At 45.1% G+C, this 16300-nt stretch overlaps 1 protein-coding gene across 4 annotated transcripts in view; it reads right to left on the reverse strand.

Annotated features, from left to right (window-relative positions):
- The window catches only part of rhobtb4 (Rho related BTB domain containing 4), a 40411-nt gene that overhangs the window by 7297 nt on the left and 16814 nt on the right, over window positions 1-16300 (reverse strand). For 3 of the 4 annotated variants that reach the window (XM_069682522.1, XM_069682521.1, XM_069682523.1), the window contains exons 3-8: window positions 9304-9505; window positions 8906-9009; window positions 5069-5254; window positions 3862-4681; window positions 3552-3771; window positions 2505-2623 (exon numbers count right to left, since the gene is read on the reverse strand). In XM_069682522.1, coding sequence (XP_069538623.1) covers window positions 2505-2623; window positions 3552-3771; window positions 3862-4681; window positions 5069-5254; window positions 8906-9009; window positions 9304-9495 — 1641 coding nt within the window. In that variant the 5' untranslated portion in view covers window positions 9496-9505. Of the gene's footprint in view, window positions 1-2504; window positions 2624-3551; window positions 3772-3861; window positions 4682-5068; window positions 5255-8905; window positions 9010-9303; window positions 9506-15394; window positions 15748-16300 lie in introns of those variants that run through there. The other variant, XM_069682520.1, reaches the window with a different exon arrangement.

A 16300-nucleotide genomic window follows, 5' to 3' on the forward strand; every position in this document is an offset into this window, starting at 1 on the left:
CACCAAGGACAAGCTGAACAACACATTTTCAGATTGGCAGGTTTGAGACGTCACAAACCTAAGGAGCCAATCCCATTAAAGGACGGGGTGATGCTATGCATATCATTATGTGTAACCTATGGCAACCACTTTGCCGATGCGCGAGCCAGCTGTAACCGTAATCGTAATTTTTGCAAACTCACTACTGACTACTAACGTTTACGTTACTCCTACTAATTACTACTTTTCAAGCTAGCTAAGTTTCAACAAGTTGCCACTAAACGATGGCAGAGACGTGTTTGGTTTTCGCGACGGAAGGGGCGGTTGAAAATTGCATTGTGGGTGGGGCCTATGCAGATTCAGGAGTTTTTAATGAGGGAGAAGGAGGAGATGCCTTGGGATGATTTTTAGAAGGTAATTAAACATATTTTGCAGAAAAAACATATCAGACACAATGTATTATTTTAAGCAGAGCATTTTTATATGTCTTCAAACATGACTGGAGCTGCTCTTTAAATAAGTTCTTCTACCAATGAGACAGCAGTGCAACAGGTCTGAGTTTTTGATGCACACTCACATGATGAACTCAAAACAACAGACACACACCTAGAACCTAATCCAGGGGTGTACCATCACACATTCAGCAGTATGTTTAACTGCCCACAAAGACAGCAAACCCGAAGGCATGTCTTTGACTCATGGTGCTCGGATACCGCACCATCCATAACAACTTATTTAGTAATTAATTTAATAAATGTCTATAATGTTGCTTCTAAATAATTTGCCTTTGTATCATTTTCTATTTATTTTTATTTTTAATAAAGTTTCTAACTTACGTAATACAAATAATGCAACAAACAATAATGATGATGTAACACATATCTGAGTGCTTTTTTCACAAAACTAAAATAATCATGTTATCAGACAACAGCATGAACACTGTGTGAGCCTAAAAATAATGTGAAGTGTGACATGAGTATGAAAATAAAACAACACAGACTGATCACATGCTTCTCTGACAGATATAGTTAGAGGCTCGAATATAGAGGTCAGTTGTCATATGATAATATCAGTATTTAGAGTGTTTATATATAAACCATCAGTGTTTTTTATTATGTTGAACATCTGCTTGACTGACAGAAACACACTCAGTTTGAAATGGACAAGGTGAGACCGGTTAGGTTGCTTCAACGTGTATCCTTCAAATAAGGGTGGAACGATGTTCACATAATCGTGTTATGATTCTAATGGAAGTGTAAAAACAATATTTACTTGTCACTCTGATCTACCCGATCTCATCTTATAACTGTCACATTTATACTTTTTGTAAATCTCCATCACACGCAGCTCTCAATACGTCCCCAGGACTGATTCTCTTTTAGATAACCGAGCAGAACGAGACCATCTGCTGTGTCAAGGTTGCGCAACTGTGTGAGGCTGTTTTGTTTTAAGAGCTCTATTTATTAAGTGTTTAAGCAAGCATTTCTGGCACTGCCCCTTAAACAACCAAGATAGATAGTCGCCCAATGACATGGCAATTCTGATGATTCAATGGGTACATTAGTAACTCTTGATGAGCTGCATCTTTGCCTGCTTAATGCTGACAAAAGCATTTTAATTCACTTTAATTAGCACTGCAGAGCTTTTAAGGAAAAATGCACATATATTGACAATCAATTCCCTCTTGCTCATAAACATAAATGCTGTCAGCTCCATTAGCATCAGCCTTTGAGTCTTTGTCTTCAGGGCACCTGCCCTCTCTGCCTTGCCAGCTTCATGCCACAAACAATACCCCTTTAGTCACTAGGATGATCTGTTTAGAGTAACCATAGACACCGGCAGCCCACCAACAGCAACACTGTGCCCCCTCAGTGAGGCTGATGTCCTGTTTTTCACCACCATCCACAATAGCTGCAATGGCGTGTTTCACACCAACTTACATGGTGTTTTCAGGATTAAAATCCAGGCTATCCACGAGGAAACACAACAATAGTCTACTTTCTTTCCTGAAAGTCCTTCTATTACTCTGCACTTTTCACCAGGACTGGATTTACAACATTTTTAATCATTGCCCGTCCCTCTGCGTGTGTTTGTAAGGGTTACTTCCAATCCTTCTGAGGGCCTGAATCTACGTAACCTAAGCCTGCTGACCTTGAAAGTAACCGAACCGCAGGGGATCTGGTTCTGCAACACAGTCCGGGGAGAGCCGACTTCAAGACAGCCAGTGACATGAACTTCCTCTCTAGTTAGGTCACAGTCGCTGCCCCTGATAGAGCACCAGGCGACCAGAAGCTGAACCTCAGGTGAGAGTACACCTGATGTAACCAGATATGCTACATGAGGAATGCTGACCTGGAAAAACTGAATTACCTGGGCTTACTTCGAGTACTGTGACGCTTATCTAAGTAACCCACTTATATTTGTCTAATTTACAGCTTATTTTATCATGATGAAACATGCTAAGTACAGGTGTGTGATTAGGTCACCACTATGAGCTCTTTCAACCACAGTATGTCTGATCTCACCTCCTCGATGTAGCTCTCCATGAAGGAGCCGCGGAACATGGCCGCCATCCAGTTGCAGCTGGAGATGAGCAGGGGCTTGTGGGCCGGGAGGCAGCCATCGTCCAGCCGGAACACCACATCTAAAACCGGGGTGGGAAAAGAGCATTCATCTCGTGGAGTGCCACAGAAGCCCAAGCTACAGAGGGGGGAAACAGACAGACAAGGCAGACACACACACACACACAGAGGCAGACAGAGGGACAGACAGACACACAGAGACATAGACACAGGTAGACAGACAGAGAGATAAATTGACAGAAGGACAGAACGGTTTTTGACACAGAGTAAGGGAAGGAGAGCAGACGCAGGGTGGGCGGTCAGGGGGAACATCCGGAGTGGACGAGAGCTTTAGTAGGGAAGTGTTGACCGGGAAGACGGCAAGCTTGTCAGTGTAATAGTGTTGTAATGGGCTACATCTGAATCTAAAACGCATCTAACTTTAGTTTAATTCTTGCAAAATAAATAAGATAAAGTAGATCTGATTATTACAAATATTGGTACACTCTCTAAAATGCCTTTTAAACTCCCTATTTCTCTCATCATAAAAACAACAGAGAAAGTACAGAGAGGGGTGAATGTGAGACAGGCTTTGTTCAGAGACAGCAGATGCTGGGCACTGGCTGCAAATGACAACATGCATACAAAACAGTTCAGGGGGACAGACGGACAACAACACAGACACAAGACACAGGAAGCACACAAGACAACCGGGCAGACTGACACAAATCATCAAATCGCTTGATGACATAAAACAGAGAAACCACAACATACAGAATGCAAATTTTATAGCAAATATTCAGTGAAAAACACGTGAAGAAATGTACACAGAGTACATTTCCAGAGACTGTCTTTCTCTACTACTCCCAATCTCACTTACACACAAGCACACCCACGCACGCATGCACATACTTAACACACAAATACCTACTGATGCATACATGGAAAAACCTCTACAGTGAAACAACTATAAAAATCAACGAGGCACTGAATGTTTGGTTTGTAGTTTACCAGCAAAGGTCCCTTTATTGAGACACTCCTTGATGCGGTTGGCCCTGCGGACGTGGAAAGCCTTAGTGATCTCCTGGTTCATGAAGCTCTCTCTGTTGAGGACGTTGGCCACCATCATGCGCAGGTCAAACACCTCGAGAAGCTCTGCGATGGTCGCCACCTGCATCAGATCGCCTCTGCCCTCGTCCAGACTGCCTGTGTACAGGTACTGAAGCACCGCCTGAAAACAGCAAATCCAGAGGTCAGCTGTGTTTTCACATCAACAGATTGAAGTTATTTTTTAGTAATCTTGTTGTTCTAAGTCCATCACCTTGAACGGTTCTTCCTGTATAAGTGCATCCATGGCTACGACAGTCATGAGTCGTGGTCGTCCGGTCATGGGATCATCAACATGCTCCAGACACACACTCAAGAAGCCCCTCCCCCATCCAGAAAGCGCTCGCCCAGTCCCTAGTGCTCCCAGGGAGTACAGAGCCCGAGATGGGAGTGCATTATCACTCTGGGAAGTCCTCAAAGAGCCCTGCTGGAGCAGCTGGGGTCGATTCAGGCCCCGCACTCCTCCATCAACTCCGTCTTTATCAATGTCCAGGCTCTTAGTGCGCCCGGCCTGCTCCTTGGCTCCCCTCCTGCTCTGCTCGTCTTCCTCCGCAATCTCCAAGTTCTCCTTGTTCTCTTGTTCCTCCGCCCGCAGGCCTGCACAGGATCCACCAATATCAAGGGTGAAGAGGTCGTAGAACTTGGAGCAGGAAGTGGCCAGATAGACTTTGTGTGCAAAGACGCGAGTGGTGCCGCCCTGCAGGAGGAAGAGAACATCTGCACACAGCGGCAGGCAGAAAAGAGAATCGGGGCCCTCGCCGTCTGCGGGAGGGGGGTCTGGGATGCCCACGATGGGGCGAGGCGGGCGAGGAGGCAGAAAAGGCGCCTGCAGAAGGGGCCTCTGGACTTTTTTCAGGTGAGACTTCCAGAACTGCAGGTGACGGCGGGAGATGAGGGCGGCTCGGATGGCATTGTCAAACACATCTTTGACTCCAAACTGGGCGACGATGCTGGTCTCGTAGTAAGGAATCCCAAGCTCCTTTGCAACCTCGTGGCCTCTCTCCGGGGGGAGGATGTCTGTCGGTTTGATCGGTCTGTGAGACAGGAAGTACATGTAGGCACAAGAAAGAGGAAAGTTTAGTAATGCAACATCTAGAAACGTAAACCACAATAGACTGTGATGTCTTTATCTCAGGGCTAATTCTGACATCATTAACCTTTACTTTATTTAAAGGATGGAAGAACTGAGATTACAGGTAATTAATCAATTGATTGATTTGATTATTGTTATAAAAACAACTCTGTAAGACAGTGATAGGTAGAGGAATTGTCAGTGGCTTATGTACAGTGATTAGGGTCACTTTCTATTACTGGTCATTGATTAACTGGAGCAACCCCACATGCAACGCTCACTGAAAGCCAACCTGCTGCATGTTTTATCTAAATTTATCCGTTAACGACTGAAGAAGAAAGCTTCTCACTTGGCTAGGGGTCGTCGTGCACGGTTTACTGCATCCAGGTCGGCGTAGCGCAGATCCAGCTGGCAGCCAACCAGAATGATGGGCGTCCGGGGACAAAAGTGCTTGATCTCCGGGAACCACATGGTGCGAACGTGGCGCAGGGAATTGGGATTAGCCAGAGAGAAGCACAGCACCACTACGTCAGACCTACAAGGAAAGATATGACAGAAGATGTCTTCATTTGATGTCCTTACAACATAACACAGATGATAGATTAGATAGGAAAAAGATGGCAGAGGACAGCTGATGTGATTTGTCGTGAGCGAGCGGACGTCAGCAGGGAGACGACGTGCAGCGTTTGATGGAGTGAAGGGGACAGAGAAAGGAAAGAAAAAAAGGGGGTCAGTTCTGAGTCACTGAACATCTTGTCAGATTATGTTAAAACGTGTGTGATGTGTGTATAGAAAAAGCTTGTTCAGCTGCTGCAAGGCATTGTGGGAGCATGGACGGTGCCATTGAGAAAGCTGGGGTCACAAGATGTGTGTGTGTGTGTGTGTGTGTGTGTGTGTCTGTGAGCCTCTGGGCTGGTGATCTGTGTAGCCCATCTCTCTCGCTCTCTTACGTAAATCTCCCTAAGCCCTCCGAGGCTACACGGACCACAAAGAGAAAGCTAAGAATAGATCACGATACACATACACAGATTCAATTCCTCAACCGATGTGTTCGAGCAGGCAGACGGCAGCACTTATAGCCGTTTCCTGTTTGTGCATGTTTCTAGGTAATGATGAATGGACCTGTGTGTCAGTAAGACGGATCATTAAGTATTAGTGCAATGCTGACAGTGCAGGAATCTGCAATTGCTCAATGATCTACTTCTTAAAACAACACAAAAACACACGTTCTTTGACCCCAGAAGCACAAGACCACTGCTATTTAGCATTAGCATCACATGTGTAAGCTCTCAGACAGCCTGCAGATGATCAAGTATAAATTGTTTTTTTTGACATGTGCAAAGGGCACAAGAAAGTCACAAGGAGATTTGAGCTGCCTAACCACATCCTGAACTTGAGAGCAGCATTACACACCACTTAAACACTACTCCTATTTCCCTGGGGTAAAATACCTGTGCTGCAGCAAACATGGCCTATTTACTGAGCCAACAAATGCTACACTGTAAAAAAAGAAAAGAACAACAGTATCTACTTTTACCTTGTATTTAACCTTAGAGTCTAACTTTACTTTGTGCAAATCAAATTAACAGGCCGGCAACAACCGTTACACCTGTTGTGAAAGAAATTTCAAGTGTTTGAAAATCTTAAAAAAAGGAAGTGTCCATGAAGGTGTTTAATAAAGCAATTTAATCTGCATTAAAAACACACACCTTAGTGCCAACGTTAATCACTTATGAAGGTTTACTGCACCAAATCAAGCAGCTTTACACAAGGACACTTTTTGCAGTGTAGACACAGTTTCAGTAGTCCAACTTTCACTAATGTAATCTCTGAAAAGCTCCTTCTCCCATAATATACAGGGCCAAAGCATTACATCATAGCACGCACGCACACACACACGCACTCATAGGAACTCCCATTAGCACTTTGTCAAGGGATCATTACCATGGCTTAGCCTGTTACAGGTCATGTTATGTGTACGTGCCTTTGTACTCGTGGTTAAAGGATAATATTTTACAGGCTCCTTCTGACATAGTCTGGACCGGGGTACTTTCGTGTTAGCATAACACTGTACTTTCTACCGGGGTTCAGGGGATGCACTGAAAGGCTGCTAACAGAGCCCCTGAAGGTTTTTTAACCTCTCCAATCTCAACATATCTTTTAAAAGCAGCTACGTGAAAGTCTAAGAGTGAAGGTAAGCATTAAAAACAAGTAATGGAAGAATCCATTAGTTCTGCTGCTTTGCACTGCAGAGCTGCAGGTGAACTGAGATGACCTACATGTTGTATTTATGTATACGTGTATGTATTCATGTTTTGGACACTAGCACAAAGGTGAAATTCTCCATACTGCGAGGTCGTGCACGTCAAATGATAAGGCAAAACAAGTCCACTTTGCTGCCACTAATACTTAACCACCAGCACTAATTTATAATAGATAGCTTCACCAGTGACAGGTTGTCTATTGCTGTCTCTCTGTGTGTCAGTGTGTGTCTGTGTGTGTGTGTCAGTGTGTGTTTTGTATTGGATCCAAGCTACAAAGGTCGTCGGTTGCCAGATTATGTAAGACGAGACACACATATGCACACAGGGACACACACACACACACACACACACACACACACACACACACACACACACACACACAGCAGCGATGTCCTCAATAATCAGATTTTCTGTAGCAATAAAGATGGTTCTCATGCAGACTTATTTATGACATTGCAATCACACAGCCTGGCATGACACCCCTGATCTGCCATTAGGCCTGTCACAGTATTATAAAGGGCGATAACGTGCTACTTTAACAGACCATAAGAGCAATGCTTATATTGTTTTGCTTATTGGTAAATGGATTTCTGCTGATTGGGAAAAAATTAAGATTAGGTTTGGCTTAGCTTATTTTCAGGCTGGCATTGTTTTCTATCCAGAACGTTCCTAACAAAGCATGTGACATTCCGGTAATTGTCTGACAATGTGATGTTTTGGGTTTTGACATCAACAACAGGAGTGGAAAATGTGTGGAGAGGGTGAAGGAGCAGCAAAGTGTCAAGGGCAAAGATGGCGCGAGTTAAGTAACAGGGTGATGAGGGAAATGGGGGAGAGAGGAGGTGAGGTGTGAGGTGAGAGGGCAGGATGGAAGAGAAGGTACAGCCCACATAACAAATAGAGCTGGAGGAGGAGGACAAGGAGGAGTTGGAGGGGAGTTTGATGCCTGTAGCTGCAGACGCCAGGCGGGCAGGCAGGCAGAAAAAACAGCTGAGCTGGCACTGTGTCTTTATCAGCTGACTGCAGGCTGACAAAGCATACAGGACATGTGGACAGGCACGCACACACACACTCATAAACAAACAGAGGCGTACTGTATCGCTGTGCGAATGTACAGGCGCTGCGAAAGACGTAGAAGGCAAAAGAGGGAAGGAAATGTAAACCATAATCTGAACCACACGCAACCCAGAGACGCAGGTGACACAAGGTTCATCCACATTTCACGTAACTCACTTACGGAAGAGTGTGATAAACATGCATGTGTGTGCTGAGGTTTGTGAAGTCTTTTTTAAGGCTTTTAATTTTGTAAAAAGGCCCAATAAATGTTGAAAGATATGACTGAAATTAATAGCAACATAGATGGATGAAGAGAAAGATGCATGTAACGCTTTTGTCTTTTGTTCATGTCATTTGCGTTAATGTTTGTAGATTTCACTGTGCCGATGAGAACTTTTGAATTTCATGCCCATAAAGCCGCTTTGACAGAGCGATGGGGAGTAAGAGGATAGAGCGATGATCCAATCATGTCTGCTGGGGGGAGGGATGCTGGAACAGCTGGAGGTCAGAGTTCAAATGAAAAAACTGTGCGGCAACTGGATTACAGAGAAAACTCCTTTTAGTTACCTAAATGTTATTCTGGCATGTGAGTGCGACTGATTAGTTATATTATCTTTTATTCACCTGAACCGACCGACTGTGAATGTGGTCGAGAATTAGCCCAAAGAAGCTGAGTCAATGCCTTACAAATCCTCCTGCCAAGACAAAGTAATCTCTTGGCTGCACCAATTGGGATAATGGAACATGTTGCACGGTAGTTAACCTTGTGGTCAGCCTGCATTTGTGTTATTGGGTCAATAAGGAGGCTCCTGCTGCTAGAACGTCTGAAACCGTGCGTGAGTGTCTGTGTGTATGTTTCAGCTCACCTGCCATAGGCAAATCGTCTGTCTTTGTGATGATCCCCGAATGTGTCCCATAGCCTCAGGGACACGCTGACCTCATCCACTACATCACGAGATCTCTCTAACACCTGCAACACACACACACGTATCTTTACGTGAAGGTCAAAAGGTCGTAACTTTATTGTGATGTTTGTGTTTGTAGTGGTATTGAAGGATTATGCAATCACCAGGTTTGAGGTTGCATAAACGTCAAACTGCATGGTCTTTTCTTTAAATAAAGTTGTTTACATATGCTTGAAAGAGATTTTCTTTTACATATGTTACAAATTAATATGCATATGCACAAATATTCAGCCAAATGCATGTTGAAAATGTCCCCAAGTTTGTCTATATGTGGCGTTTTCCTGTGTGCGTTTGCCCACCTCCTGGCATACTCGGTACTGGTCGATGGCCCAGACGGTTGGCACGTGGGTGGCAAGCAGCTGATACTGTGTGAGGGTGGCATTGCAGGCCCGGGCACAGATTAGCCTGGTCTTGCCTACTGCATTATCCCCAACCACCACACATTTAATGGTTTCCACATTGGGCCGCTCATAGTCTGTGTCTATATCCATGGAGAGGGCCCTGGAGAGGAGCAGACAGGAGAGAGAGAGAGAGGAAGAAAGAGGTTAATTCAATATTAATGGAAAATTAAAATCACATTGATTACACTTCCCGGGAGGAATGACAATACATTTTGACAACGGAAGCAGCTAGCATCGGGCACAGTAGCCTCTAAATGTGGCCCGGTTCAGGCTAGGGGAAGCTTTGTTAAGGCTTTGAGCCCCAGAAGCTGCACTGACCGGTGAACAGAGGCTTCTGCCAAACTCCTCAGCTGAACACATGGTTCGCAGGCTGAGGAATAGAGGGACCGCAGAGCTATTTCTGTACCAGCACATGGAGAGAGAGAAAGACAGGGAGATAAAAAGAGAAAGACAACCCTTTCTCGCCTTGTCTGTCTTCCTCCTCCTTTTTGATGCATTGATTGTATCTTCGATACACGGGAAACAAAGTGATGCAACATTTACCTTTGCAGCAAAAAATAGAGTCAAATGTCGATGCCAAAACCCTCGTAAAGGCTTTTGTAATTAACTTATTAGGTCAATGCGTAGCCTGGGAGGAGCTGTGCATCATCACTTAGGGTCAACTATTCTAAGAGAGAAGTGAGTCTGCATGTTTGACCATCTGTCACTTTCAGACTTAACCTCAACACCAGACGGAGCAGGTTAGGCACAAAGCTATACCCACTTCCTCTTTTAAAAGCACACATAGCTGGGAAAAGCTTATCAAAATCCCCTTTCCATAAACTGCTTACAAACATTTCTGACATGTCAAAACACTTGTTAATACCAATTTCTTCAAAATGGAAAAAAAAACATTCCTGGAAGAATCGACTCTATTACATAACCAGCCCACACACACATACACAAACACACACACACAGACCAGTAGTCAGCTAATCAGTCCATCCGTCCCTGCGACGAGTTCAAAAGACCCACCCCAAGGCCCCATAAATAGAGCATCTGAAACATTCATAAAGGCCCTCGCTTGTTATTCCATTGACGTGGATGCCAGTGCAACACTTCAAGCAGCGGCACCGTCACACACAAGCAGCTAAAAATGGCACCTATTCATCGGACACTTGAGCCATGTGTGCGCCCTGCTTTCCAACCATGACCTCTTTCTCCACGTCTTCACACACCTCCAGCTTGTTCGTGATACTACTGCGGCTGCAAAATAGAGCTTATTTCCTCCCCCGGAGAAACCTCAGCCATTGATTCACTCCTGTCAACGACAACAAAAACATCCTTCCTGTGTCAATTACATCAGGCAGGAAGTCAAGCAATACAGAGAGCCTACCTTTGTCTATCTGCGGCAGAAGAAAAGTGTCTGTCAAAGAAGCTTCTTCTTGAACGGTCCATATGGAAGAGATAAAAACTGTGCTTTTCAGAGTTATAAATACCCTTTTCTCCCTTGCCACCTGTCTGGCTGCGACACCTTCAGAGACACGTACTACAGGTAGAGGAGAGGAGATAAAAGAAGCAATAAAAAGTTACCACTGCCTCTCACTTATCTAACAGCTATCTGTCTAATGGTGAGGGCAGCCTCCAAAGCGGAAGTCCTCTTAGAGCTGAATTAGGAGCACTGGGATGAGGTGCCAAGTGTGACAAACTGTGCACGTCCTTCTTGTTGTTCTTTCTAGAATATGTGGCGAAGGATGTGTGAGAAAAATGACTTTGAGTGACAGAGAGAGGAAGAGGAGAGGGGGGGGATGCATAGAGTTGTTAATTCCCTGTGTTTTAATGCAACAGTAAAGCAACAAGGGATTGCAAGAGATGAAGCAGGGAGGGGATTATTGCAGCCTTACAGAGAAAGAGATGGACCGTCAGACCAGCGTTAGATACAGTCAGACATGCCACAAGGATCAAAAGGGCAAAACCAACAATAACCAAGGTTGCTCAGGGGAACGAATCGCAGCTTTTCCTGCTGACGCGTCCCTCCAGTGTCAAATGTGAAGCTGACCAAGGGAAAAAAGACAGATACAGACAGAGGAGGGTGCAGTTTAAGAGCATCAACTACTGACCTATTAGAGTCAGGAAGTCGGTGCGTGTGCGCGCACGGATGACAGTGCGTGTGGTAATGAGCTTAGGGCCGGTCTGTGAGGCAGGGAATGATGCGAGCAGTGATGTAACTAGGAGGCGGAGCTGTTGGTGATGGTGTGTGGACTGTTTCTCAGGGGGATCAAGAGGACCCAGCTTCCAGATTTCATCCTCCATCTGAGGCTCCGAGCGAGAGTCCGGTCATGTGCATGCCTATTGTTTATGCATACATGGTTGCAGCGGAAAGATATGCACCTGCTCTCAAACTTTTAGCAATTACTTTTAGTTGCATGACTGCAGGATGAGCAGAAGCCGGAGCTGCGCAGCTCAGAGGAGCGGAAAGAGAAGCTGTAAAGCTCAGGTTTCATTTTTAGCAAACGACCTATAGTGAACCGTACGCAGACGTCTAGACTTCACCTCCTGTGTCATCTTCCCTGCATAGAAGGCTGCAAGGACAAAGAAATGTTGGGATGTTATAATAAAATGTGTGTGAAAAACAGAGAATGAGATTCTGTCCCAGTTTTTGTGCATGTAATTCTGACTTTTATAGTGACATATTGACGGGTGTAGACAAGAATACAGTGATAGGAACGCTGTGACGGAAAATCAAACGCCCACTCGACACACAAACACCGACCTTCTGGTTTACTCTGGAATGTCACGGATTGAGTCAGTGTGTGCGTGCGTGTGTGTGTGTGTGTGTGTGCGTGCATGCAGGAGGACCAGACAGACAAAGGAGCTCATGCATAATTTGGACAGCGAGCGTCTCAGTATGGCTTTGCTTTAAGGCCAGAGGGGGTTTCATAAGGAGATGGATTACAGCTCTGTCTCCATGTAGACTTCCTGGTATATTTACCTCTCTTTTTTTTTGTACACACACCCATCATTTCCTGTCTAAATCCTCTCATTTATCCCTCTGTCTGTCTGTCTGTCTGTCTGTCTGGCTGGCTGGCTGGCTGGTTTGTTCCCAGCTGTGCCCACTCAACCCCACCTTCTGACCCCTCACTCACTTTCCCAGCCTGTATTTATCCTCCGCTCCACATCCCTCACTTCACTCATTGTCTTTTAGTAACCTCTCTCCACCGCCCGTCTTCCATTTCCTCTCCAACCCGATGGCACCCCCCCTCCACCCTTTCATTTATCTATCTATCTGTGGCCTCACACTTTCTGGATAGCAGTCAAATAGTGGCATTAAGCAGACAGCCCTCCCCCTCTCTGTCTCCCTCTCTCTGTTATGTAACACTTTCAGTGATCCACTGGCAGCAACCGCTCATCCCAAAAACCCTCCATAGCCCCCATTCGCCTCTTTTTTTGTCCTCACCCTTGGGGGTGGAGTTCACCCCAAACGCAATGATGAAACCGCTCGCCTCTGCTCTCCCTTCATCCTGCCCTGCAAAGAAATGACCCCGATGACCACCGCTTTATACACGGGCCGACACTCACTCAGAGCTGTGGGGTTTGACTGCAAAGTGTCCATGTGTAATTGTTGGAAGAAACGATGTGTAATCATGTATGCAACCTCATTCTTTTATGATTATTTTTGGCAAAACTCTGTTCAGTGCTGCTCAGGTGTGTATTGTCTCATGTGTGTGTGTGATGTGGGTGTTTGAGACAGTGACTGCCACAGGCGCAGCTGGCACAGACTGGTTACATAACCCGGTCTGTAGCCTCTGCTTGGCTTCCTGGATGGCTGACAGTAGACCTCCGACTCAAACACACACAAGCTCAGACGTGCGCAAACACACACGCGTGGCGGCACGTACTTGCCTCTCCCTCTGCAGATGGTGCTGGTGTTGCGGCGCGATGTGGGGCAGGCGTGATATGTGCACATCTATCTATAAATGAGAGGGTGTTAGGGAGCAGCATATCCACCTGCTTTAAGAAGCCTTCCTCCTCTCTCCTCTCTGCTGCAGTAATGCTTTGTAAACACAAGAAGGCTCCTCTTGATGCCCTCATTTCCTTTATCCCTCCCAATCTCCCTCCTCCTCCCCTGTCCATATTTTCCACTGACTCTTCCCCTTCATCTCTATTGTTGTCTGAACTTGTTCCTCTTTATCTAATTAAGCTTTATTTTTTTCCAACACAGAATTTTCTTTCCATCTAATTGCATGCAACAATTTTCAAGATAAGTTTTTCTGCCACTCTAGAAAACTTGATGCATGACACATAACATCATGTGACGTAAAGTTTTCATAGAGTCTGGTGTTTTTTCACCTTTGGGATTGTACCAAAGGATTTAAGCAAGTATATAAAGCCTTGTCCCATACGACGCAAAAATAGCCATGACCCAAATTATCAAACTATTAGACACTATATGGTTTAAAAATACAACACCAACAGTCGTGACACAGTTACAAGTAACACTCACTTAAGTTCTGCAGTACTGTATACCGACACAGATAATGCATAAAACATGTGAACAATTGCAGGCTCCGTTACCGCTGTGTACCTTCAACTACAGCCAGATAAAGAGGTCAGAACAGTCAAGGCGGCCTTATAATGCAGGCTGACTCTTCCATGTGGGTCTGTCAGTGCTGCGCTCTATGCCTGTTATCTCTGAGCTGTTGACACAGCCAAAGCGACGGGCGTAGTGCCTAACCAGGACAATAAGCAGCTCTGTTCCAGATCCATCAAACAGTATACATAATGACAGCCGATCATTTATTCATTAACAGTGGTAGTGATGGAAGGTCTAAAACCACAGCCATGATTCATTAATGCCAGGGTGAAGATAGGCATATTTAACAACGCTTAAAGAAATAAAAGACATGTACACAGTTGCTGTTTCCACAGGGTGATGAGCCACACTCACAGGGAGGTGATTTATAAGCTTCTGGAGAAAAATGTATTGGCCAGAGGACAAATATTGCACAATATGGAAGAGAAGAGTGCCAAACTGTTTGCGCAACTACATCCTGCAGAAATGATGACTGGAAATGAAAACATGGTCAGGTAAAAACCTGTCACCTAGATTATTCTGCTTCTTTATTCGTTTCCAGGTAGAGGAGAGAGGCTTCTGCCCCAGCCACCCAGCTACCTGCCTGCGTAACAAAATCCCTCCAATGGCGTCACGGCTCGAGGATCAGCATTACAGAGTGTGTATGTGTGTTTGTAAGGTTGTGCGCGTGTCTGTCTGTCTGTCTGTCTGTGCGTGCGCGAGGGCGTCTACGATTTTACAAACTGAGATTCTGCACGTTATCTATTGTCACAGTTTTGATCCACATGCGGTTCTAGTAAATACTGTGGTGTAGCATCACTCCACTCATCAATGAAAGGCACCTCGTGCGCTCCCTCTCCCCGCAGCCATTCATAACCACCTGGCTCATTCATATTTTTTTTTTGGGACACCGATTCAACAAAACTGGCAACCTATTGTGCTGTCATCTCTGTCTGGAGAGATAGAAAGGCAGGTTACACACCAAATTTAGCGCAATGATAGGATGTATTTCGCATATCGGTGTTGTAAAAGGCAGGTGGATATCAGCCTACATCCCAAATGATGCGCTGATAAGTCTTGCGTAATGTGCCAAGCCCATCCGCAGCACTAAAAACCAACACTCAAGCGAAATGCTCAGAAGACAGCAGTCTGTGCAGCATGTGTTGGATTAAAAAATAAGAGTAATCTCCCATTGTAACAACCCCTGCTAAAATAATGTTACATGTGAAATATAAGAGCCTTTGTGAGCATTAAAGAGACGTATAAAAGAGGAGATTAAAAACCCCATTAAGCGCCTGCAATATGGTCCCCATAGTATGAATAAAATACAGCTGATGATTTCATAATCTTTAGCATTAAGGGTTTTACAAGCAGTGTGTGGATTGCTTTGTGCATAGAGAGCATGTGACCCAGTATTGCTGCAGGAGGGGTCCCTACCTTCCGACGGTTCCGGTATTGACCCACATGCCACACTGCTGGTGGTCCAGCCGGTCTCTCAAACCGGACAAAGGCGCGCGCAGAACGAGTCTATGGTCAGGGTGGTCCCGTTGTTTGTTTAAGAGCACATATAACAACGGACGTCGCACAGGACCTCTGCCCTGTCACATCCTCCTCCTCTTACTTCTCATCAAAGCCTCCTTAATCCAGCGTCTCACAGTCCTCAACAAGTACCCCCTCGCTGCTGCACACCTGATATAACGCGGCTTTGATTGTTAACTGGCGCTTTTTAGCATGAAATCTAAACATAGCTGGCATAAAGACTCTTCTAGTCTGAGCCACCCCCTTTTGTGTTGTTGTTTCCCCAGCTGATTTCAGCAGGGGCACGCCCCCACCACTCCGCGTCACGACACAAGGCGCCCAACACATCCTGTGCTGCGTTCAGGTGCTCACAGAAAAGCAGACATTTGGATTAGAGCGCTGCACCTAAACTATCTCCAATATAATCGACTTCATATGCAAAGCAGTGGAATATTTGTGGGTAGAAAATGCTTAATAGAAGGCGTTAATATTAGGAAAGACGTCTTGATGCAACCTATGGATCGTGATCTTACTTTTAAACCCTTTTAAATTAAACCCTAAGCGTGTGCTTTTTCTCGTACATTTTCAGCTCTACTGTGCTGTGTGGAATCTCCAATTAAGCACATTCATCAAAAGTCTGCCCTCAACAATTATATAACTCAGCTGAACACTATAAATAAGTGTATTTAACTCATTAAGTGTCCGATTTTGGATCTGAGTAAGAGCACTTTAAGGTGGCGTCAGCGATAAGAACACAGGAACCAATCATATCCTGCAGAGCTTATAGTATCCCCGCCCTGAAACTGTGCTCCTTCCATCCAGTTA

Source organism: Semicossyphus pulcher, unplaced genomic scaffold (assembly GCF_022749685.1).
Source record: "Semicossyphus pulcher isolate SPU_LCO1_2020_fin unplaced genomic scaffold, fSemPul1.0.p SCAF_6, whole genome shotgun sequence".
In the NCBI taxonomy this organism is placed as follows: domain Eukaryota; kingdom Metazoa; phylum Chordata; class Actinopteri; order Labriformes; family Labridae; genus Semicossyphus; species Semicossyphus pulcher.